This window comes from Netta rufina, assembly GCF_964035555.1.
Source record: "Netta rufina genome assembly, chromosome: 5".
NCBI classification, from domain to species: Eukaryota; Metazoa; Chordata; class Aves; order Anseriformes; family Anatidae; genus Netta; species Netta rufina.
In genome coordinates this window covers 31,428,067-31,452,780 of record NC_140128.1, presented here as the reverse complement: position 1 = coordinate 31,452,780, position 24,714 = coordinate 31,428,067, and the positions used below count along the sequence as shown (strand labels likewise).

The following is a 24,714-nucleotide window of genomic DNA, read 5'->3' as shown; positions in this document are numbered from 1 at the left end:
TTTATCTAACGTACACATGAAAATCTTGTGAACACTCCCCCATGCATTTTGGATGTTGGTAGAATAAAAATGTAGCAGCAGTTACACCTTGACCATCACAATAATGCAGAAGTCAAGGACATTGGTATCACAAGTTTTGTTGCCATCACGGACATATGTGAGCTTAGAGAAGATTAATAAATGAAGCTATGATTACGTCCAAAGGCTAGGCTGTTTAACTGTTTTTCCAAACCCAGTAAGTCTAAGAGTCAAAACCTTAACTGTCATCTTCAGCTTCAAAATCAACTTAGCAGGCAATAAATAGTCCAGACAAAAGTTCAGCAAAAATTTGATGCAATCAGATGATTTTTATCATACAGTTGGCAGAAAAATTAGGCTACTTGTCACATGTTGATCACTCTATCATAGTCCATCAAAAATTTAGACTCAATACAATGACAGCCAGACATGTAAATTCACTGAAGATTACACTTCTGCCTGAAAGATGGCTACTGAGAAAATAGAGGACAACACATGCAGTTCCATTCTTCAGTTATAAGTCCTCCTTTTCCAGATGCAAGCAGGTTTCGGTATCTGGTTTACTTCTGTCACAAGCAGATGTCTAAGAGCAAAGGAAAGCTTTGCTTGATCTTTGCTTTGGTCTCTGGGTCAAAGATAACATACCACCAAGAGTTGCAACTAAATTTGGAATAGACCTCTGTGAGGTAGAAACCTCATCATTATATTTCTGTATATCCACGTGGAACACTTAAGGTTGATTAGTGCCTTCCCTTTCACTAGAACAGTGGATAGTTTCACAAACTAATCATGATTTGCCTACAACTTTAACATCAGAACCAGCATTAATCCTGACACACAATACTAAATAAAATGAATGATTTTCCTTTTTTTTTTTTTTTTAAACAAGCTAACATGCACTTTTATTCTGTATGGATTCACATTCCCTGGATACTTACTAGCCCACTAACAAGATGTCTGTATTTCTCCTTCTAATGAGATTTGTCAAAATATACTTTTAAGACTGTTTAGATGACTGAGGTTGTGAGCAGTTTCTAAATTGCTTCTTTCGTTCCACTGCAGCTTGCAAAGCTTGAAGAATTAAATGTTTATTATTCAGGATGTTGTAGTGGCAAAGGTTCAACAGCTTGTTGAAATTCTCTTCAGTATATGTAAGCAAACCAGTGCCATAGGGAGCAACAGAGTTAGACACATCTACTCTTCCCTGTTCCATCTCCTCAGGACTGCGCTCCACATCTAAAGGAAACATAGCAAAGTTGAACACAGCAAGGCTACTGTAATGGGAAACTCCTTCCATGCAATGGTTTAAAACACATACTGATAACCCCAGTAAACTGAATTCTCTCAAGAAAATGGTTAAAGATTTAATTGCCACATAAACACTGCTTCTGCTGTACTAACGAAATCCAGCACTTCATTGATTGGACACAATTGCAGCTGATCCAGAATTGATTGGCAGAACAACTTCATTATGCAAAACACTTTCCTCTCAAAATTACAGTTTTCCATGGGAATATTTCATTTTTTCATATTTGGAATTTTGTCTTTTTAACTCTTCCATTGGGTATGTGCAGATGACAGCTCCTTAACTACCAACTGGTAGAAAATTACTCTAAACTGCCCCTGGATTGGGAATTCTCCCTCTCAGGTTGCTGAGATTTACAGTATTCTAAATAGATGCGAACAGGAGAGAAGATGAACTACAAGAGGTCTTCCAATAATGCAGTATATTATTTATTTATTTTTATTATATTTTTGAGGAAGGTTTCCTGGCCCATACTAAATTGGAAATGAAGTTAGAGTTGATGCATGCAAAAGAATCAGCAAACAAACTGAATTTGACAAGTAATTTTTCTAGTGAAACAAATAAATCACTATTTATTCTATTGTGGAATTAAAGAATATAATCGGACAGCTTTTCAAAAATGACAGATATCACACCAGCTCAATACCCTGGCAAAACCTTTATTCCATTATGTTTTCCACACTTTCTAATCTAATTTTTTTCCCCATGTAAACTAAGTAATAAGAGGATCTAATCACATTAACAGTGTAAACTGTTATCATCTCTTTTATAAAAGACAGTTAAGTGGTAGTGGTAACTGCTGTTGGTTGACAAGAAGCTCAACAGAAGCCAGCAAGGTGCACTTGCAGCCCAGAAAGCCAACCACATCTTGGGTTGCATTAAAACAAGAATGGCCAGCTGGCTGAGGAAGGTGATTTAGGTTGGATATTAGGAAGAACTTTACTGAGAGGGTTATTAGGCATTGGAATGGGCTGCCCAGGGAAGTGGTGGAGTCACCATCCCTGGAGGTCTTTAAAAGACATTTAGATGTTGAGCTTAGCAATATGGTTTAGTGGAGGACTTGTTAGTGTTAGGTCAGAGGTTGGACTCAATGATCTTGAGGTCTCTTCCAACCTAGAAATTCTGTGATTCTGTGATTCTCCCCCCTTTGTTCTGTTCTCATGAGACCCCATCTGGATCACTGCATTCAGCTCTGGGTCCCCCAGCACAATAAGGGCATGGGAGTGTTAGAATGAGTCCAGAAGGACACAGAGAGCTAGAGCACCTCTCCTGTGAAGACATGTTGAGGGAGTTGGGGTTGTTCAGCCTGGAAAAGAAAAAACTCTGGAGAGACCTCACTGCAGCCTTCCAATGCCAAAAGGGGGCCCAGAGAAAAGTTAGGGAGGGACTCTTTGTCATGAGTGTAGTGGTAGGGCTAGAGGGAATGGCTTTAAACTGAACAAAGGCAGGTTTAGATTAAATATAAGGAGGAAATTCTTTACTATGTGGGTGGTGTGGATGCCCCATCCCTGGAGGTGTTCCAGGCCAGGCTGGATGGGGCTTTGAGCAACCTGGTCTGGTGGGAGGTGTCCCTGACCATGGCAAGAGGTTAGAAATAAGTGATCTTTAAAGTTCCTTCCAACACAAACCATTCTGTGATCCTGTGGTCAGTGGATGTCACTTATTAGTTGCCTCCTGTCTTGAGCTATCAAAAGAAGGCAAACAGTCCCAGATCCAGGTGACAGACAGTGAGTTTTGCCTCAAGCTACAGCTCTTCATGCTTCTAGTTTTGAAACCCTTCTGTTCGATCCCTGATTAGCTGGCCAACGTTATATCTATCACAACAACTCTGTGACTATGGTGACTTAGCCAACCAAGAATCTTTCCAGTCTTATTTTAGAAAGAAATTAATTCAATGGATAATTTGGATGGAACAACCTCAAAAAAAAAAAAAAAAGATTAATGCTGTTAACTTACTTGGTGCCTTGTATTTCTGGAAGGTATCACACACAAGTGGAAAATAGACCAAGATCGGTGCCTCTAAGCTGTCCTTAAACACATAGCACTCCTTCAGGTGTTCTCTGTCCTCCTGGCTCAGCTCTGTGGAGGGGAAGGGGATCCCTTGCTCCAAACAGTATTCTGAGAAGAGGTCCAGTGGCTGGATTGACAAAGAGGAGAAGTGCAACACACAGAGGTTGAAGTAAATCATGCATAGCCCATAACTAAAATTTTTGTCTTCTAAATCATAGATTGTCTGTTTACAAATAAGGGCAATTACACAATGGAATAAGCATATTCTTGAGTTTAATGCATTTGGGTGATATAAATGTGGTTGATTTCCTAACAAAGTACATGTTTAAAGTAAAATTACTGTTCTCTGAAATTTATATGAAATTAAGGACTTTTTTTTTTTTTTGATTTAGTGTGTGCAGTAGCTGATTCAGATCAGGAAATTTTGATTACACATGGTGTCTCACAGAACACAGGTTCTTGAGTGTTTGCATTCAGTGTATTTAACAATCAATGTTGTCATGCCCTCCTACAAATAAATTACATTAATTTTCATCATACACCCCACTTTTCTTCAGACAGCAAAACATAAGCCTGACAAACTTATGCAAACACCAAGTGAAAGAAAAAAAGAAACTCCAAATTTTCATTCAAAAAGTAGCAAAATTAAGTATTAACCAATTACGTTTTAAAAGTTAGTTAACTAAGTATTGAGACACTTAGTACCAAAATGACAAAGCTGCACAGATGCACAGAATAGGTTATCTGTGCATCTCTTTCTGTGTGCCCCAAAAAGCTACTGAAAATAGGCCCAAAAATGATTGTGTCATTTTGGTCATAGTGTTGACTAACATCACTGATACAATCATTTAAATTAATCAAAACCTGAACATTTTCTGAAAAATAAATAACATATTTATATTTCTGATAAATTTAGCTGGAGTCATACAGATAAAGAACCACCATTTCAAAACATCACCAGAGTCTGTGATCCTCCGCTGTAATTTAAATGCAAAATGACATCCACTTTCCTCTCTGGCCTCAAAATGGGTGGGCAGCTGGTATTGATGAAGAAAGCTGTATCTACCAGCTTGAGGTAGTCACCCATTTCATTCAGTTGGTTGGGAGAAGAATCAAGCACTGTGTCTGAAAGCCAAAAACTTATACTAGCAATTCATTACAGAAAGAGCAAGTGGATTTCTTTCCAAAACAGTGTAACAAAGAAAGGAAAGACAGATTACATTTATATTGGTATTTGACATCATTTCAGAATCCATATCTCAGCCTTCAGATCAATGAAAGTGAGCAGTTTTGAGACTCAGAGTCATCCAAAATAATACATTAGACTTTTCAGTGAAAGTTATAAATGATTCTTTCATGGCTTTTCCTAGAAGGAACAGAGCTGAAATAATCCTGCTATGACTTCTCCAAGACAGAAATAAGATCAGAAGTAAACCACCTGTGGCTCAGCAAACTAATTCTACAGAGAGCTTCCAGGCTATGCAATTAACTGGTTATAACAGTATTAATCAGAATCTGCCTTTACACTAAACCTTATCAAATATTTGTCCACACCAACTAAGAGCACTCCAGTCACCCTCAAAGCTGCATCTAAAAACAGGTGCCCTTACCTTTCCACATGCAAAAGCTTTCATTCTCTAAATACTTGTCATGCAGCTGCAAGCCTTTGATGAAATTATGATAGTTTGAAACCACTGGCCGTCCTGTCATCATTTCTCGAAGAGTATTGGAAAGGCAACCTTTGGGAACGGATAAGGAAGTTGTTTGCTCATGAGACCTCTTGGGAAGAGCTGGGTGTTCCTCTGCAGAAAGAACAAGAAGAGGATCCATGTCTGCATTAGTGTCTCTAATAATAATGAAGAATTAGTCTGAATTGATGATTGTTTAATATCAAGAGTTTGTCTGAGTACCTTAGCAAATGACAATGAAAAGAACTGCTAATTAACTAGCTGAGCTCAGTAAATTCCCTAAACAGAACAAGCTCAAATCATCAACAGCGAATGAACAGAATAGGGTTATTGCAGCAACATGCGACTTGGAGAAAATAAACAAAACAAACAAAAATAATAATAATTCTGTGTTCAGCAGATTGCCAGAGCTTATCAAGCACACAGGAAAAGGTGAGCTCAAGCCTCTGGAATACGGAGAAATTAGCATGGAGATTGTACCCACAAAGCAGAACATACCACCTGTGTCAACTTTAGTGAAGGGGATAGACAGCCACAACTATGGCCCTGCTGATGGGGTGTCTGATGGGGTGCATGCACCATCATGCAGACTGTTCTGGGCAGAGGTGAGTTTCAGTGTCACCTTGCTGCTCCCTGCCTGCCCTTCCAAAAGGACTTGTAGTAACCTTCTCATGACTAACAGAACTACCCAGGGATGCTGCACAGAGAGCAGACCAATGCTTTTCCTCTTTTCCAGCACAACTGTTTCTTTCCTACTTTTTCTTGTCTCCCAGAGACTTGGTGGCCCCAATAAAATAGGGCACAAAGCCTGAACCCTCCAGGATATCAGGCTTCACATTTCAGAGAGGTGGGAAGATGATGCAGATGCAGGCAAAAAATAATCCAAATAACTAACCAATTTCATGCTCAGTGTCTCGGGTCCATCTGTGCCAGAAGTCTTCTGAATGACCGGAGAGGTAGACAGCATCCATAAAACTCTGGGAAAATATATTACTCCATGTGCCTTGAAAGTTTAAAAAAAGTCATACTTAAAATTACTTTTGAATTTTTAGAGCACAGCTATGGAGACCTAGTTGGATTCAGTCCCTGTGGTTGTTTAAAAGAGCACTGTTTTACTTATGAAATAGTATGATTTCCAGTATGAATATCAAATGCCATGCCATTCCATATAATGTTTGGATTATGATTAGACCATTTTAAAAATTCAAGTTGCTCATAAGAGTCAGACTGCGATTTTGAATACTTCAAAAGCTCATTTCTCTTTTGCTCTAACATGTTCTTGTATGCTCCAACCTAAAAAATCCAGCAAATTCATTGCATTCATCTTAGCAGTTTGCTTCTTCTTCTGACACTTTTGGCTGGTTCGCTTAAAGTTTAAATTGCATGAGATACATGATCTGGTACTAGCGTTGCTAGTTGCAGACCAGTAGTTACTAAATGCCAATTCTCTGCAGCCAACTATGTGTTTGTAAACTTGACATTTTTCTGAGATGGTAAATCACCTTCCAAGAAGCAGATCCGGGATTCTGGGATTTTCTTCATCCGGTAGCCCATGAAGAACTCACTGCCAAAATCCTCTGAACGAACAAAGGCCCCATATTTCAGGAAACCCACCTCATAAGGCGTGAACTCCACCCATTCTGCAAATAAGGCATCAAGAAGGACTTATGTGAACAAAGGCAAAAGGAACAGCTCATCAAAGAATCAAAAGCTAAAGAATAAGGCCTGTAGCTTCAGCATTGGTGACTGCCTGTTCAAGCAACCATATTTTGAAACAAACAGGTGTTCCTCAATGTGTTGCATGTGAAGCTTGTGGGTTCACCAATCTAATTCACCTCCTCCACTAACACATTGAAAAAAAACATTCTGATAAGGGTTCAGGTCCGTTTCTGTACAAGGAAGAAAAAAATGGGGCTGGAAGTCTATCGATTGCTAAGGATGTCCATTAGATGTGGCATTTTTAATTCTTTCAAGTCAGTAACAGCACCAGCTACCATTCATTCTTAGCCTGATAGCCACTGCCTTGTTGAAGTTCAGGAAAGCTCAGCTGTACTGACCAAAACCCACCCGAATCTTAGCTGGACACAATGGGACTGCAAATTTTGTCTGGAAGCAGATGACTGGGTACAGTTCCAGTTCATTTCAGCCAGAAAATGCCATGGAAATAGTCAGTGGTTGGCGCCACCACTGTTGGCACAAATCCTTAGATCTCTCTGGCTGCTAAGAGGCTCCTGCTCCCACTCCCACTTCTTTTCTCCTCCCTTCCTTGCCTTCTTCCCTCTGCTTTTCACAACTCTCTTGAACTACTGCTGCCTTCGCAGTAAACCACCACGTAAAAGGGACTGTGAGGAGTAGGCAGGGAAGAGAGAGGAAGATCAGTGGTTGCTCTCAAGGCTGCCAGCAAAAGGCCTCTCCACCCCTTGCAGGGTAGTAGTGTCTATGCACTGTGATCTCCCTACCATATTATTAGGATGTATGTTTTTCATGCAGGTCAGAACCCAGATGTGAAAACACAAAAAAGAAAGGAATTATTTCAAAAAATTATTAGCTTGGACTTGCAGTAAAAGCTTTTGGCATTCACTCAAACTTAAAAAGAAGCTTGTTATATCTATACAAATGTGTATAATAATCATTACCTTTAAAATCCAGAGTGCTAAAGTTATCCTTGACGTTAAGGGACAGGTATATGGGCAGTGGATTCTGTCCCTGATTCACTGCCAACTGCTGATCAGAGAGTTTACAGGTGTTTTCCTGTATATAAAGAGCAGAAGTCATTGAAACAGATGAGCATGCTACATGGACTTAATATTGTATCTAAGCATAGACTGTCAACGAAACAACTAAACCTCAGCAGATATTGCTCTATATACTTCAGTTGTTTGACCACTTAATTGTGATCACGTTCTTCTGTCTGGGACACTTTAAAACCTTGCCAAAGTGTTGTCGCTTACACTTCTGGGGTTTTGTTTTGGAATTGGGATGGAGGGGAAATGTAGCAAGAGTGTTTCTTTGGTCACTAGCATGTGACTTGATTGAAGAAAAGATAAAGCTATTTAGCTATGTTGGAGGTGCTTCAGAGCAAAGTCCACCAAGGGCCATCTGAATACCACCGTATTGTTTTCTGGAATGAGTATATATTCCTGTTTCTGAACTTCACTACCCCTCCTCTGTGTGTTACTAGAACGGTCGTTGATCTGAAATTAAAAGAGGAAAGTCAATTTCATGAGCACCCTGATTTTTTACGTGCTCAGACATTTCCCCCAGATGCTAACATTGTAGGTTTATCATGTTATTTTTCTTCTAAAAAGACAAAGAAAGTGCCCTCAGGAGTTTTAAGAGCCTTTCACATCAGGGTATAACTGATTCCAGCATTTTAGCCATGAAAAGTTAGAGGTCCTCTGGAAAAAGGGATGGATATATAATACCTCATCATGTATCATGGAGTCAATGAAGAGTCCCCATAAATCTGTGAAAGACAGCTTGTGCCCCTCTTGCTTTCTCTCACAAAGCTCCTTTTCATAGTATTTCAGATGATCCAGGGAGAAACAGTGCAGCTTGCTCTTCATCACATGCTTCCGGATACCATCAACTGGCCCTCTGAGATCTTTCTGTGACCAATTTGCATCTTCGTACAACTTTGCCATGGTCCTTTTCATGATAAAAAGAATACTGTGTTTCAACATTGAACATGAAAATTCACAGGCTTTTATTACGCATATGCATTTTGTTTCAGGTTATATGAGGTTCTTACCCTCCAACTATTACCTTCAAAAGCTCAAACAGAATTTAGACTATACAATGATATTTTGCTGCAGGGAAGTATTCAAAATCATATTAGCTTCTTTCTTCTCAGAATCAAAGGAGTAATAAAAGATCACCCAAGAATTAGCACAAGCTTTTTCTAGAATTATCCTTTGACCATCCAGGTTCATGCTGCAGCTTCTGTCTGAGGCCAGTTCCCTCAGCTGTTCCAGAAGCTGTGTGAAATGTTAAGCAGTTTAGCAGCAAACATTGTCTTGGTCAAATACAAGCCCATCCTTCAATGAAGCAAGCTGTTCAACCGGGACTCCTGGCATATATCAGTGTGCCAGTGAGCCAAACTCTTCAGTTCCATTCCCAGAGTATGGGGAGATTTCAGTCATCCTCTCTCATCCTGACTGCTGCCCTGCCAGTTCCGTCTCATCTCTCTCTTTACAGTAGCCTTCCAGACACAAAATGTTTTAAAGCCCTAGACACCTGTTTGCAATGCAAGGCATTCAACTTCATATGTACTGCACTCTGCATTCCCCAGGGTTTTTCTTTTAATTTCTCCCTTTCAGAGCTGCATAGAAGTTGAACTAGATAAATACATAACAAAAGGATTTCTGTGATGTGTTACACACAACGTAGGCAACCCGAGAGATGCACAAGGAATGGGAAAACAGTCATTCCCTACTCTCACTTCCTGATTGCTCTCAAGCACACTTGGGTCAGGTCTGAGTTCTTGTGGAGATTCAATTTCCTGGAATTCCTGCTTCATGGCTTTTCTTGCACATCTACAGCATCTTCTCTGATTCTTGATTAAGATCTGATTAGTCTGCACTAGCAATCAGAAGTCCTCCTGCAGGAAGCAAATTCTTACAGTACTAATAAAACGCCAGCTTTTGGGGCTACCAGGCCCCATTGAGCCCCTTGTTGTTAGCCATGAACAACTTCTTTTCACATGAAGGGAAACACTGAAATATCTCTGCCACTCCATTTTAATATAGAAATCTTTTCTGCCAGGTAAATCTGGAAAATGAAAAATGGATAAGCATCTAACATATAAGCTTTGTCATACAGATTTTTCATTAAAAAAATATGTGCATTACACCCCATTCTCTGTTCCAGACACTAAGCAATGTTCTTCACTGGATTAATGTTCTGCTAACACCAACATCAAATACAAACTCTCCTTACCATGTTGTGGCAGATAAACCACTGACATATGAAGCACAGTCCAAAACACCCAATTCCTGGAGAGCCAGAAGGCTGCCAAACATCGATGTCATGGACCGCACTCCCCCTGCAGTAGTCACAACTGCCACCACTGGCACCTGCTCAGCATACAAAGGCAGAGTCATTCGTTAACAGATGAAATAGAGAAGTGATGCATATGCAGAAAAGGTAACAGCAATATCCTGATTTCATCAGGTTTAGACTCAATTCAGCTTATTCATGACAGTGTTTAGGTGTATGTCTGAATTGTGTAATTGTTGGTGGTACTTTGCATATGCTGAAAGCATCATCCTGATCAGTGATGTTTCGGTAAGTCATGAGCTGTAAGGATGGCTACCTAAGCTTACGATTAAGCTTTCTAGTTCTGAGTATAGGCCAGAGCATCAAGTGTGCTTCTCACTGCAGCCCCTTGTGGATACTGAGCAGACACCATTCATTTGTCCTGCGGGCAGGCTGCTCTAACCTACATCTAAGGGAGGGTTGAGAATGGCAAAGAAAAAAGGAGGTATAACTAACATCTTGACATCCTTTCACCTTCTGTGCTAAAAATTCTTGGATATAGTCTTAGTGCAAATGAGAATCTGGTTTATACACCTTAGTATGACTAAAAAAAAAAAAATGTGGAGGAGTTGTAATGCATAGGCGTACAAGTACATACATATCTACTGCATTCAAAGAGGAGACAGAATACCAGTCCCCAGGATACTGTCCCACATACCTCATCCTCATTCAGGTCTTCATCAAGCTCAAGAATGTTTTTCAGAGCAGCAGCAACTATTTTCTTCCTTTTACAGATGAAATCCTTTTCCTCTGCACATAGATCAAACCCCAAGCGTAAATCTAAATTCTTGTAGCTAGGGCACAAGACCAAAACAAAGAAGACACGTTACCTGTAAGACATTTCTAAAGCTATTTCTCAAGACATCAAGCAAAAAATCAGCATCAAGAGTAAGCCAGTTCAAATAAAAGCTATTTCTATGCACATGAAGATCCATATATACCAATGAGTGCAAGATATCATAGGCCCTGTATTTCTGCCTTACTATGGAGAATTTATGCAATCATGAGTAAACGAAATGAATCAAGTTCCCTACTGATGAAGATCAAGAAACATAACCAAATTCCATCTGTTTCACACTAAGCCACCAAATCTGGATACCTCTTTGTGCTATTTTCCTACACGTTTCCTAAAGAGCAGGGTGGACCTAGCAATTACTGAAACTTAACACACCTAAGGAAAAATTAAACATTAACCTGACCCTAATACAGTGTTAGTCTCATCTCTGCTGCTAATTTGGATTGTAAATACTGGAGATAGACAATGTCTCCTAAATGTTTCCCTTTGTAACTGTACATGATTATGAACCTCATGTTCATCAATAATTCAATAACTTTTATTTTCATATGGCTACTGTTTTTGTTTTTTTTGTTTGTTTGTTTTTTGTTTTTTTTTTGGGGGGGGGATATTGTTTGGGTTTTTTTTTTTTTTTTGAGCATATTTTCCCCCTAAGAGTTTATTTTGTCCTTTTTGTGAGTTATAATTAATATTCAGCAAAATTTCCGATTTATATGTCTGCTTGCAATGTAGTGAACTAATCAGTAGGGGGTAATGTTGCCCTTCAGAAAGCCACTGCAAGGCAGACTATAAATGAATTTACTCACTGGCCACTTGTTTCACTGAAAAACATCCTGCAGAGGATTGGTAAATGCATAATGATGTTAGAAAAGTGTCAGAAACGTGTTATATGTATGTACGTATTATAAAGGTTACAAAACGGAGGTATTTGTAAGCATCAACATTACAAAGTATGAACATTAGGAAAAACATTGTGACTCATCATATCCCATGATTACACACCATCTATATGGTAAGAGTATGCTATACTCTTACCAACCAATTCAAAACCACGGATTTATTAACCCTTCCCCATATCTTAACCTCCATTAATCAATTAGTTTTTTTCCTGTTTTCAAAATGATAAGCTATTTTAAGCTGTACCTTCCCTTAAGCTAAAAAACATAATATGAAAGGATAGGAGATGGCCAAAGTAATTCAAAAGAAGTAAGATTTACCCATGGCCTTCCTTCACAGACACCTCATAAGATTCACCCTGTGAATCAAGAACGAAAACACCATAAATTTGAAACAGTATTGAAAGTTTGTAAAGGCACATGTTTACAGTTTCAGCAGTTATTCAGATATGTAGTCTAGTGATAAATCTTTGATCTGTTTCTCAGGCCTTCAGCACACAAACATCCTGCTTTTAAAATGCATTTGAAGTAATGTTACTTTTTCCTTGAATAGCAGTTGTATATCCAACTGTATGCAAAGCTGAGCATATTCACAGCTGTCACTTTTTTTTTTAGTAAGAAAATTAATAATGGACTAGGTATCACATAGATATAGCTTACCCTTTGCTGAAATAATTCCATACACTGTCAAAGTTTACTTACTCTCGCTATTGTCACTTTCTCTCCCAAGTCCAGAGAATTCAGAGGCATAGTAAGGGGAATATTTACATCCTTTTCCTTCCTATTTGAGCCATGCTAAATTAAAATGGGAAAAAATAAAAAATAAAGTGTTATAAAAGGAAAAGGATTTACAACTCATAGGTACAAATCTACCAGGAAAAAAGCTAACTCATCATGCCTCTCTCAAAAGTTAGTTTAGCTGTAATCACTGTCAATAAACAAAAACATACACCACAGTAAAAACGCCCCTTTGGCAAGACCATATCCAGTTGGGGTTGACTGTGCTTGACATAATGGAAGGTGGGGGTATGACTGTCTCGTTTGCTGCAGCAAGGACCTGTGGAAATATCCTGGGTTTCTTCATAGGATCCTTTCATTGTGAAGGTGAAATCTCTTCCTAAGAACAAAAAGTAGAGGACAGAGAAATGTTAACTGCATCTGGCCCTGAAAATCAATAAATGAAAGAAATCCAAATAAAGTTTCAGCCTTATTGCAGTCAACACTAATTTGGCCCATAATGTTCATCCTACTCAATCAGCATGAACAAGGACCAGACTGAATAAGCACCAAAAGGACATACAGCATTTCAGCTTCTCCCTTGCCATGCAAAAGAGAGGTTGTGCCAGACCAGTGGATGCCACTGGTTGTGTTCACATCCCCTGAGCTTCCATCATAGTCTTTTCAACTCTTGATGGTTATGTCTCCCCTCTTCTTTATTCTGTCCTCATCAGCAATATTTCCATTCCATCACATTGCAGGAATGTCTCTGAGTTTTTCCTCAGCCACCTCCACAGTTTCCCTTAAGCTACACAGCCATGACATCTACAGATGGCTCTTCCTACTAAGTGGGTAATTCGGGAAACACTCAATCCCCAAGCAGCTCAGTATACAAACAGAGGAGGCTGAAATAAATCAAATACACTCCAGATTCATCTGCATCTTCCATAGCACAAAAAGCAGTGACAAACCATTTAAATCAATAACCTCACTTGTGTAAGGGCTCTTGATTTTTTTGTCATCCACTTGTACTTCCACACAGGAAACTTCTCGAGACTGGAAGAGATAAACAATAAAATCACCGATCACAGAGACAGTTCAGAATCCTCACTGAGGATCTAGGGGTCCTGTGAAGGAGACAGCAGGCTTGGCCATGGTGTCCTGTGAACATTAGAAGTCACACTGGTTGATTCTCAGTTTTTATGAATCATGAAAGCAGTTCTGTGGTCAATGGAACTGGGATGGCTGAGGATATATCTCATTACATTGAAATATCATTAAGTCCCCAACTGCTACGATAAGGAATTTTTCATCCCATCTAGATGAGTTTTAACTCTTGTCTACAGAAGAGTGAGCTAAAGGATACCTACTAACTCTGCAGAACAGCTGAACGGTTGGGCCTGTACTTTAGGACCTGTGGGTTGAAGCTGAAAATTCCCAAGAGTGCTGCATAGGAGGAAGTAGCTGCACAAAGACATCTTACAGCACTTTGGGCATGGTGTGAAAAGAGCCTTTGGATCCAAGATTGGCATCCAGTGATAAACTCTGCAATTACACTGGATTCACTTGCTCCTCTGGTTTCCTTGTTCTGTTTACAGCCATTTCATCAGTGAGCCCTTCAATCGTTGAGTGATCCATGCCTCTCCCAACACATAATGCACTACAAGCATGATAAAGCTTTATAATCTTTACCTGAAAAATAATAAAGGCTATGCCTAGAGGCATAGTTCTTCCAACTACATCCTTCAGTTCTGCTCTACAATAAGAACTTAAGCATAAAAAAAAATAAAATAAAATAAAATAAAATAAAATAAAATAAAATAAAATAAAATAAAATAAAAAAGCTTACCACTAGTACGCCATTAGTAATTATTTTTTCTGATACACCAGGACTGAAAAAAGAAAATGAAAAGGCTTATTTAGTAGTGCGTATATGTGGGATAACCTTTCTAATGCAAACAGTTGCCTTAATGTTTTAACGACAGAGCACAGTTTTTCTAGATGCCAAGTGCCAAGTCACAGTCCCACAGCTCTTAGGTACTTCTCCTCTTTCTTACTTCCCCTGATCAGCATCATCTCTCCCAAGGCTGAGTTACAAAATAAACACACATACCCCAGCTATAAATGGTAACTGTGACTATCACCCAAGGAGGGATTTCACCAGATTCAGGATACAAAGGGAACTATTGGGAAGAGGACAAGTTGGGATGTTTGATTATAGGTACATGGAGCCAGTTCCCTGATGCTACGTTATCACTCCAAAATGTCAAGTCTTCTAATAACAATTTCTTTAACTTTTAGACGTTACTCACATGTAATCCAATAGAAATTCCACTTCTAGTTCTTCCTGATTCTGAAAATAAAATGCATTTTTCTTTTAAGGTAAATCAATGAATAAGCTTTTTTCTTTTGATGGAGAACTAATGAGTTTGTATAAACCTCTCCTGCAAGGTTTTGCTATTCCCACAACCTTGGTGTCATAGTGTACCTGGATGGAGCCTTCACTGGACACCCTTTTGCTTCATATCTCTCTGCCTCTCTAATGTTTGCGAACTAGCTATTCACCCAGGCAAGTATCATGGAACATGTTGTTCATTTATTAGTGGAAGACACAAAATGCAGACAAAGTGAGGTGAATGATTTAGAAGAAAATACTTAAAATAAATGGACCCAGGTGGTCAGTGTACCTGGGTTAAAACAGAAGAATTTGCAGAGTATGGTGATAAAACTTAAAAACTGAAGTGTGGGAAGATACCAGCTTGGAAAATGAAAACCATTACTATTAAGGGAAGAAGAGAGGATGGGAAAACTGAAGCTGTGAAGGGAGACAAGTTCATGAGGGCCAAATCAAGTTGAAAGAAGAGGAAAGCGTATGACAGCAGTGAAAAGTAAGAAAAGAAAAATTAACACATCAACATATGGGAGGGACTGAATAACTGTATTCCTTAACTGCAGCCATTTGCTGAATCAGTCATTCCTGTGTATGGGACACAGACAACGCAGGAAATACCATGCAAAAAAAAACATGCATCAGAGATATCTTCTACATCACCCACAGAGAGGAAAACACCAATTAGTGAAAGATACAAATCTGTCTGACAAGCTCCACGTGGTAAAAATAAATAAATAGATAAATAATTCATATTCAGAAGAGCTAATATTTACTGCCTAACATCCTTTCAGTCTGGCTATACAGCATATTTTAACTTTGTGAAGAGACTGTGAAAACCATTCCAAGTCTGATAATATACTGCCAGCATAAAACCACCACTACAGTAAAGGCAAAAAGTATTTTTGTAGTTACTACTTTGTGTCAGTAAGTCAGAAATTTCAGGTGATTTAGAGCTGTGACACATAACCTAGCAGAGGTTGTTCTGCTTACTCATTTTGCACAAAGTGTCCATTTCATGAGAATTAAGTCAGTTCCAACAGTTTGTAACAGAAGGCTGAAAGATGGATTTTAGGAAGCAGTCATCTTACACAGATACAAGATAGACTTCATCAAGCGTCAGACTGTGACCAGTCTATACTATACAAGCTGATGGTCTGTTCCTACCTCATCCAAAGTATAGCAGAAAAAAAGTTCAGAAGAACTTCGCTTATATTATATATCCAATTGTGCCTGTCTTACGCTCCCATCCTTCTTATTCTGCTGTATATACACATATATACATACACACAAATTGTATTTCTATCAATTCCCATTCACATTTTTGTGGGTGAGAAACCTGGAGCAAAGAAATGGCAAGACTTGTTAGACTACACAGTGAGCAAGAGGCACAGCAGGAAGCAGTCCTTTTGTTCTGACATAACCCATCCGCTCTCCTCAGCCCTCCTTTTAAGATAGCTTGGTAGATGAAAAATCATTATGGGCAGAGGTGGCAGTACTATTATTATGGTCGCCCAGCATGTTTCAATACTAAAATCATTTTTTAAAAATTAACCTTAAGTGCTCTAAAAATCAATGTTCAGACCACAATCTGTGATGTCTCATGGGCACCCAGGTAGAAGTTATGGTCTGAATAAGGACAGCTTGACCAACACATTCCCAAGACACAGCTCACTGTGCCCTATCTCCCCAGCTTCCATTTTGCTGAGCCAATGAGTTAAGCCAGATCCATACACACTTCAGAGCAAACTCGCATCTTGAATCACACATTCAAATGATCTCAGTCACATCAGGCTTATGTAAGGAAGGCCTTAGCATGCTGAAGTGGGTATACTGAAATGCTTAGTAAGGACTGGCTTTCTAGAAGACTAAATACATGTCCTCCAAAGCAATGATAATATAATAAAGGCAAGAGCCTTTTCCAGACAGCTTGGCACAGTGGTTTAAAACAAAACAGTGCATGCACAATTCCTGGGAGCTGTGAACTCAACCCCTTGTCAGAAACATGAAAAAGCTCCCAAGTTCGGTTACAACACAGCCTTCAAGCAGAAAAGGTGTTTTATTTTGCAGAAAGTAACCTGAGTACATATTTTGCCCTCTCAACAGATGGGTGTGATTTCTCTACCTGTCCTTTCAGCTACTTCACCCACCCAACACTGCATAACAAACTCTTAATCCTCTGTTTACTATAACCAATTTTCTTTGAAATATATGCAGCACAGAAAACTCCCAGGGCACACACTGACCTACAAGAAAATAATAAAACTCCCAGGGCACACACTGACCTACAAGAAAAGAATAAAACACTGAGGAGGTTGTGACTCATCAAGCCTTATCCATTCTCTGCTGAAAATAGGCTCAGCTGCCTGAAAAGAAATATGTAATCATGTAAAAATACTACATGATTACATCTAAATATGTAATAAAATATTACATCTAAAAATATTGTAAATACACTTTCTGAGAATTTTTCAATAAAATGCTGTCTTTTACCAGAAGGAGGGGAAAAATATTTTCATTAGAATATATAGACATTTATCAAGCATAATGCCTGAAAGGACAGGACAGTTTCTGAAGAAGCTGAGAGGAGGTTCTCCCAACAAGCTACTGGCCAAAGAGGCAGCTTCCCAGAAAGGGGGGCAAGTGGGAATTTTGTCCCCATCCCTGTTCTGCCAATCTCCTACAACACAACAACAGCAAGATCTCTAGCTATCAGTTTCCTCATTTTTCCCTGTTGACATGCCTAAAAAAAAAAATAAAAAGGCATTTTATAAATGGCCATCTTTTCTAATACAGAACAGTAACATTTTCAAATGTCAAAATAAAAAAAATCAGAACTGGAAAGCCATTTTGCATCAAATTGTAATCACAGCAGAAGGGAGACTGTTTCTGACTTCTCCTAAACCTTAGGCATTTAGCTTTGTACTTTAATAAGGTCCTTTTAATATAGTTTTCCTGTGCTAACATTAAACATTGTATTAAGTAACTGCAAGGTTTAATATGTTAGAAGATTCTGTCCAAGATTATTATTTTGTCTGCCCACCCAGTTTAATTCATCTTTTCATTTCTCACCTCTGGATTCAAGACAAAATTCAGTTGAACCTTTTTTCCAGGTTGGATTTTAGCTACATCAAAGCGAACAGTCAAAAGCTGATCATCTGGTGTCAAAGTATCTTCATCACAGACTGTCAGCTCCAGGATGTTCTGAGGAGAGAGGCAAAGAAGGACATAAACGCCCTACTTGGGGACTAGAGATCCCAGAGGGAAAGCATGAAATGTTTCTGCAATGGTACAGAGCCCAGCTGGCTGCAGAAAGGCTTCACTCAGCTACACAGCTCCTGAAGCTCGGACTGCAAACTCAGGGAGCAACCCTAGAAAGATAAATCATCAGATTTGCCAATGAACAAGAGCTTAAAATAAAGGTAGCAGAAGTGATATGCATGATGGTGCTGGAAAAAGTAGAGACTACACAGTGCTCATCAACACCTTTTTGAAGTCAATATTTCTATCTTTAAAAATGTCAGCATATCAGCTGAAAGTAATAATAGAGGGCAAACTTAGCCCTTTACAAATGGAAGGTAAAGCACATCAGCTTAAAGTCTTTTACCAAGATTTAAATTACATTGATTTTCCTTGTATTTCCTCTGGGCTCAGGTTACTCATAGCAGCCTGAAGAGACACCGCACTATTAAGCCATATGTCACTGATTCCCTGTCTAGATTTTGCTACTCACACTCTGCCTGATAATCTATTTCTGCTAACCTTACAAACATTAATTTTATTTTTTAAAAAAGTGCTCTGGGATGGGAAGAAAAAAGCTCTCAACTTTATCCCAAATGATCTAAAACACTTACAAGCTTACACTTATTTGAAGCACTGGAAAGGCATGAATCTATTATAAATCTATCTGTCACATGTAAGGTTTGATTTCTTGCAGCCTATTAGGCTTCTGAAAATGTGGCAGTTTAGTGATGGAATAGTTGGTATTAAAAAATAGTTTTAAAACTTTATTAAGGCATGGTACCTCTTATAATTCACAATGGCTTCACTGTGTGTGCACATGTGAAGCAGGTATTACAAGCTCACAGTAACAGAGAGTGAAAATGCCTTCAGGATTGCTCATAAGAAAATATCACTAAACCTTTAAAAAGTTTATAAGACCTCCTATTCAATTCTTGGGGTCCAGTCCCTGAAGGATTGGAAAGTCCAGTCAGGGCAGCAGAGTCCACATCAAGGTTTGTATGCTTACTTAGAAGTAGGATCTTACCTTCACCTCACTTTGTATCATGAAGTGGAAAGTTTCGTTCCAGACAGGGTTCCTGCAGTTGGATACAGTTCTTGTCCGGGCTTCCTGGCATGAAGCTGTGGGCAGCCACAGCTTCACGTAGCAATCGGTTTGGCTCACTGTGTTAACAAAAAAAAAAAAAAAGAAAGAATAAAAAATGTATAATTACTACAGCAGTACTATTTTTTATCATCTTTTACTCAATCAGGTGAAGAAAAATATCCTCTGAGTAGTCATAAATACTTCATTAGACCCAAAGGTAAATATTCTGTGTTTATAGCAATTTAACTGTGTATAAATTTATGTCAATTTCAAACAAAAGTATATTTTAAACTACCAATACTATTTGGTAACAAACAAAAATATTCAGTTTTAACAATACAAAATGTGCTGGATCTTCTGACTTGCCTTTTTTTTATTTTTTTTTAATAACAGCTTTCAAATGCTTGCCAAGTTCCAATCAAATGCATGTATGATTTTGTACCTTGGAACTTTGCTCTTCAAAAAATGAATAATATTGTTCTGGGGTCTTTTTGACATGTTGCTAATTATAACGGACAAGATATCCACAACCAAATAGCAATGAAGAGACAAACACAATGGTACCAAATACAGCTACTGATTTTTCTTATATTTCCATGAAGGTCCCCCTTTCCGAAGGAAAATGGGCAACTTGTAGGCAAAGGGGCATTGAAGAGTCAGGGAATAGGAAATATCACATAGCGGCCAGTGAAGGGAAGGATTACTTCTTTCTTAACATATAATTTGTTCTTTTCATAGAACACCCTGAGCTGGAAGGAACCCACAAGGATCACCGAGTCCAACTCCTGGCTCCACACAGGACCACCCAAAAATCAGACCACGTGTTTGAGAGCGCTGTCCAAATGTTCCTTGAATTTCAGCAGGCTTTTTCTGCTTTCTAAATGATTTTGAGTGTAAATGATGATGAAAACAGATATAACTTCTTCAGTCAAAAAAAAACAAACAAACACTGTTTTAATCCAAACAGGTGTACAAGAGCATTGAAGTTCACCAGTAGTGACTCCCATGATAACAGATACACGTGCCATCAGTGATACTTACACAGGTCTGCTTTGCGGAGATTTCGCATACATATAATTTTTACAGTAAGCCAACACAAGTGAGGTATTTCTGGCTGCAAAAAAATTAGAAAAATACCTTAATTATTAGAAAAGCAATCAGACAATTAAATGAACCTCTCCTATAACATTGCAAAGAAGACACCTAGAAAATAAGTAATCATAGGCCATTCTCATATATTAATGCAGTGAATATGTTTTCTTCTTAAGTATTTGCAAAAAAATTCTGAGCATAACTTCTTTCTTGTGACTAGACATGATATAAAATTAGATTCTTGCTTTGTTTACTCACCTTATGTTTTTTCTTTCTTGTTTGCTTGTTTTATTTGTTTTAGCTTTGCTTTTTGAAGGTTCAGGTTTTAAAGTTTAATTTTAATGCAAAGTAGTAAGAAATATCACAAGATAGTTTTCACAAAGAAGACATTATGTAATCGCTCCTATATAGTCCAGCTACTTCTAAACTATAGAGTTTGCTTCTCTGCTTTCAGGCTGACTAAGCACAACAGATTACAACACAGCATTTTCCGATGTGTTCACCCAGGTGCCACTGGATGCCCTCCTTCCTCGGGTAGGGACTCCAGCCCATGTGCCACATAACATTACTACAGAGCAGTACAGATACATTCCTTTTTATAATGCCCCAGTCAAAATATCACTGCTATCAGCCAATCTGGCTGCATGATACGTAACTACAGCTATTATAACAAAATACACAACCCTTAAAAACACATAAACAAATAAATGAGGTAGAGAATGGTTCTAGAAATGAACAACCCAGTATGGGATTCTAGAACTCTTCCAGTTACATCAGGAGGAACGAGGCTGAAATCAGAGGCTTGGGTAAGCATTCTTCCATTTCACATGAAGGTCCAGCTCCCTGTAAAGCAGCTCTAATGTGTCAGTGCACTGATGTATAACAACATATTGACATCCAACAGCACAGGGCTCTACAGGGCAATGGCTTGAAGGCTGCACAGCCCTATCCATTTTTAGTCTTCTCCCTCCCACTCCCCATCACAGCTGCATACAACATTATACTTGGTTACAGGAAAAACAAGACAATCCTGAAGAACATCAGAAATAAAACTCCGCATACAGAAGCAGTAGCTCAATTAAAATGAAAGGAGCAATTAAATCTTCAAAGCATCATGACTTCTGAGAAATTGCTTCCTTAGGACCTCCTTGTATACCTCTCATTTTGATATACCAGTCTCTTGACAGGTATAGATTAGCCATCTAAAAAGTAAGTCAATTTCCTAAATGCTATTTATAGCCCATCAGAAAATTCTCAGCCCCATAGTTTTGTATCACAAAGTATGATTTGACCAAAACTAGCACGTTTTGAAGAAATCCATCAACCTCAACAGAATTTTTGGCAGCCATGTTTCTAAAGTGGATGTGGAGAAAATGACAGGAGTTGGTGATCAGTATTTCTGAAAGCTCAAATTTTCATCCTAGATACAGAGGATTAATTTTTCAATCCTCAGTTTTAGTAGTGTACATAATGAGAAGTTTAGAGAAAGCTTACTCATGAACCAGCTGAAGGACAAAAACTACAAACAAAAGCAATTCTTATTCTGTAGTACTAGCTGGTAGCGAGTTCACTGCTCTCCCAGATCTAGCAAGCAGGTAGTTTCATAATTTTACATTGAATACAGCGAAGAAGCAGATGCAGGAAAATCCCCATCTCCCCCTCAGGAATGTTGTTTCCCATTTTTATTTTATAGCTATCACTTAAACTAGCCATTACTCAGAAAGGGGAATAAATTGTTACATACTCAGCATGCACCATGTTCAAGTTCCTTTCAACACCTTTTATTAGTTCAATTTCATAAAAGCTAGGGGTCAGAATTATTTTCACAGCAGTCACTGAATAATGCATTTTATCTGCCAATCCATCTCCATAGAGCAAAAGAAGAATGATCTGAAGAAAGCCTTAGGTGTTATGAAGTATGATTAACGTCACATTGTGGTGTCACAGAGAAGTCAAGACTAAAATCTAGCTCTCCCGGTTCCTTGCCCAGCATCTAAACCACGAGTTCATCATCTTCCTCACCTTCCCAACCCTCAAGTCATAGTAAATATTTTCCACTCTAGAGAGCACAGTCACAGAAGAAATAACTATTCTCTTAACTAACTGTTAAAAAATAACACCTCTCATAGTAACAGTCAAGTACAAGGACAGACAGTAGCTTCTGATGAAAGACTCCACATATTACAGCCATTGTTCATACCCTGCAGCCTAGAGGTTGTCCTCTGTACAGTACCTTGTCTTCAGCACTGCATGGTCTTCCATGAATCTTCTTCTTGATTCCAATTTTCCTGTGTGGATTTACTCGGATGAATTGATCCTGGGGATGAGGAAACAAGAGGGGGCAGTGAGGAAACCCACCAGTCAACAATTCCTGGTTTTCAGTTTCTACTAAGATTCACCAGGGCAATAGCACAGGGGTTTGTCTTTTCTCCTCCTCAAGATGACATATCTCCATCTGACCAGTGATATCTATTTAGTTACTCTAATAAATCTGCCAACTACAAACTTATTTGACATTTAAGGACCAAAATAAACCAAAGACTTGCTTTTCATCAACCTCAACTAAAATAGCCAAACAGAACCTCCCACCCCACTGCTGATTTTCTCTTACCAAAGGTGAATAGGCTGATGAACCCATTAGCACCTCTACTTCATAAAATGCAAAGCTATAATGGTCCAGTCTGTATGCCTCACAGCTGGCAGGTGGTTCCTGGAACACACTATTCTCCAGACAGCTGAGGCAGGGAAGAAGAGCTGTATAGACTGACTCATAGCTCCACCTCCCACTGATTTCAAAAGCACAAATTATGTACTTGTTCTTTGCCACATAAAGATTTCTTTTACCGCTGCAGTGATTTAGGGGAAAGGAAGACACAGGCCAAACACTTCGCCTTTGGCTAATACCAAAATAAAATAGCTCTTCATCTCTGTAAGGTTTGATAACCACACACAGAAAGATATGCTGGTCTAGTTGCAACCCTCACAAACTAGAGAAGACCTAAGAGAATATTGCATCTACTGTCATCTGTTGAGAAGTTCTCTAATCCTAAAACCCATACCTGTGCTTTGGCAGCATCAAGTGAATCAATCTGAACTTCTGAACAGCAGCACCCCACCTCTACCTTGGCCAGCCTTGTCACGGCAAGGGTTTTGCTAATATCTCTACAAATCACAGCTACAAAATGAATTCTCACTTGATTCTTGTATGCAGTGGCAAATAAAGAAAACAGTTTAGAGCTTTTTCTCCTCTTACTTCCGTAATGTAAGGAATGTTATTGGGTGAGCAGAACCAGATGGAACTTTTGCCATTGAAATGTATTTTTTAGTGAACATAATACTTTCAATTAACTTACGTTAGAAAGACATATAAGATTGAACAAATAACTATGTGGCATTTTTTCAAAATATTTAAACATTGTTTAAATTGTCGTCTGATTTCCTTTTCATACTAGAATAGTTTGACATTATTTTATTACAGCACTTAATTCATAGTAACAAGAGTACCTAGCACTATCACTAAAATATGACAGAAGCCACCTACTGCATTAAGCATTTTTAAAATCACTAAATTACTATTATTAAATAATAACAAACTGCAATTGAAATAAATGTTTGTTTGCTTTTGTTTTTTTGACATTCCCAAGTTTCCTAAATCAGATAGGAAAGCACTTTTTGATGCAGCAGGACTTAAAGAAATTTAAAAAAAAGAAATCTGACTTGCAAGCATTTCTAATGAAAGTGTCTTATTCTAACTGTCCTGTAAGGGACAGCTGCCTTAGACAAAGACTCAAACAATAATAACGATTAGTCTTCTTTTTCATAGAATCAGGCAGTGAACAAAAAAAATTTCTGCCTTAGGGTGTGCTATCATTTATGCAAATAAGTGTGATGAGTTCTCACCCAGTTTTTTTTTTGTTTGGTTCCTGGAGTTTTATGTTTGTTTTTTTGTTGTTGTTGTTGTTTGTTTTGTTTTGTTTTTGTGGCACAATCTTTTTACAACAGAGAACTATTTCATTTTGATTATATAATAATGCTTTTGAAGCAACACATCAATTTAAAGGAAAAGATTCAGCTAATGCTGTTAACAAGAGGTTGAACACAACAGCCAATGCAGAACACTCTGAAGTCATTTTATGGCTCATTTTGATGACAGTGGGTTCTCTCCAGTTCTTCAAGATTAAGAGTCACCCATCCAATTAATATCTCCTATCCTTTCTGCAATCTCCATATTTATGCCTTGTGGGGACTTGATAAATTAAATTAAGCAATATCAACTATTCCAGCAACTATGGGCAGATGTAGCCCAGCAATGGTACAAAGTTTCTTGAGGAGCACTGTGTATCATGAACAGTAGTGCAGGTGAGTCAGAAGGCACACGAGAAAAAAACAAGATAATGTACCATTATAACAACAGTACCATTATAACAACAGAAGTCTT

At 38.5% G+C, this 24,714-nt stretch overlaps 1 protein-coding gene across 1 annotated transcript; it reads right to left on the bottom strand.

The window, feature by feature from the left end:
- Positions 1-1,015: 1,015 nt before the first annotated feature.
- LOC311209678 (cytosolic phospholipase A2 epsilon-like) lies at positions 1,016-22,914 on the bottom strand (the record flags this gene model as incomplete). Its single annotated transcript, XM_084287177.1, has 21 exons — positions 1,016-1,254; positions 3,281-3,461; positions 4,293-4,459; positions 4,945-5,136; positions 5,918-6,025; positions 6,525-6,662; positions 7,659-7,773; positions 8,448-8,670; positions 9,961-10,100; positions 10,718-10,853; positions 12,073-12,110; positions 12,454-12,546; positions 12,702-12,868; positions 13,461-13,524; positions 14,318-14,360; positions 14,781-14,821; positions 17,930-18,061; positions 19,125-19,261; positions 20,226-20,298; positions 22,510-22,593; positions 22,888-22,914. The coding sequence occupies 21 exons, from the start codon at positions 22,912-22,914 to the stop codon at positions 1,016-1,018; spliced, it is 2,538 nt and encodes an 845-aa protein (XP_084143303.1).
- Between the last annotated feature and the right edge of the window lie 1,800 nt (positions 22,915-24,714).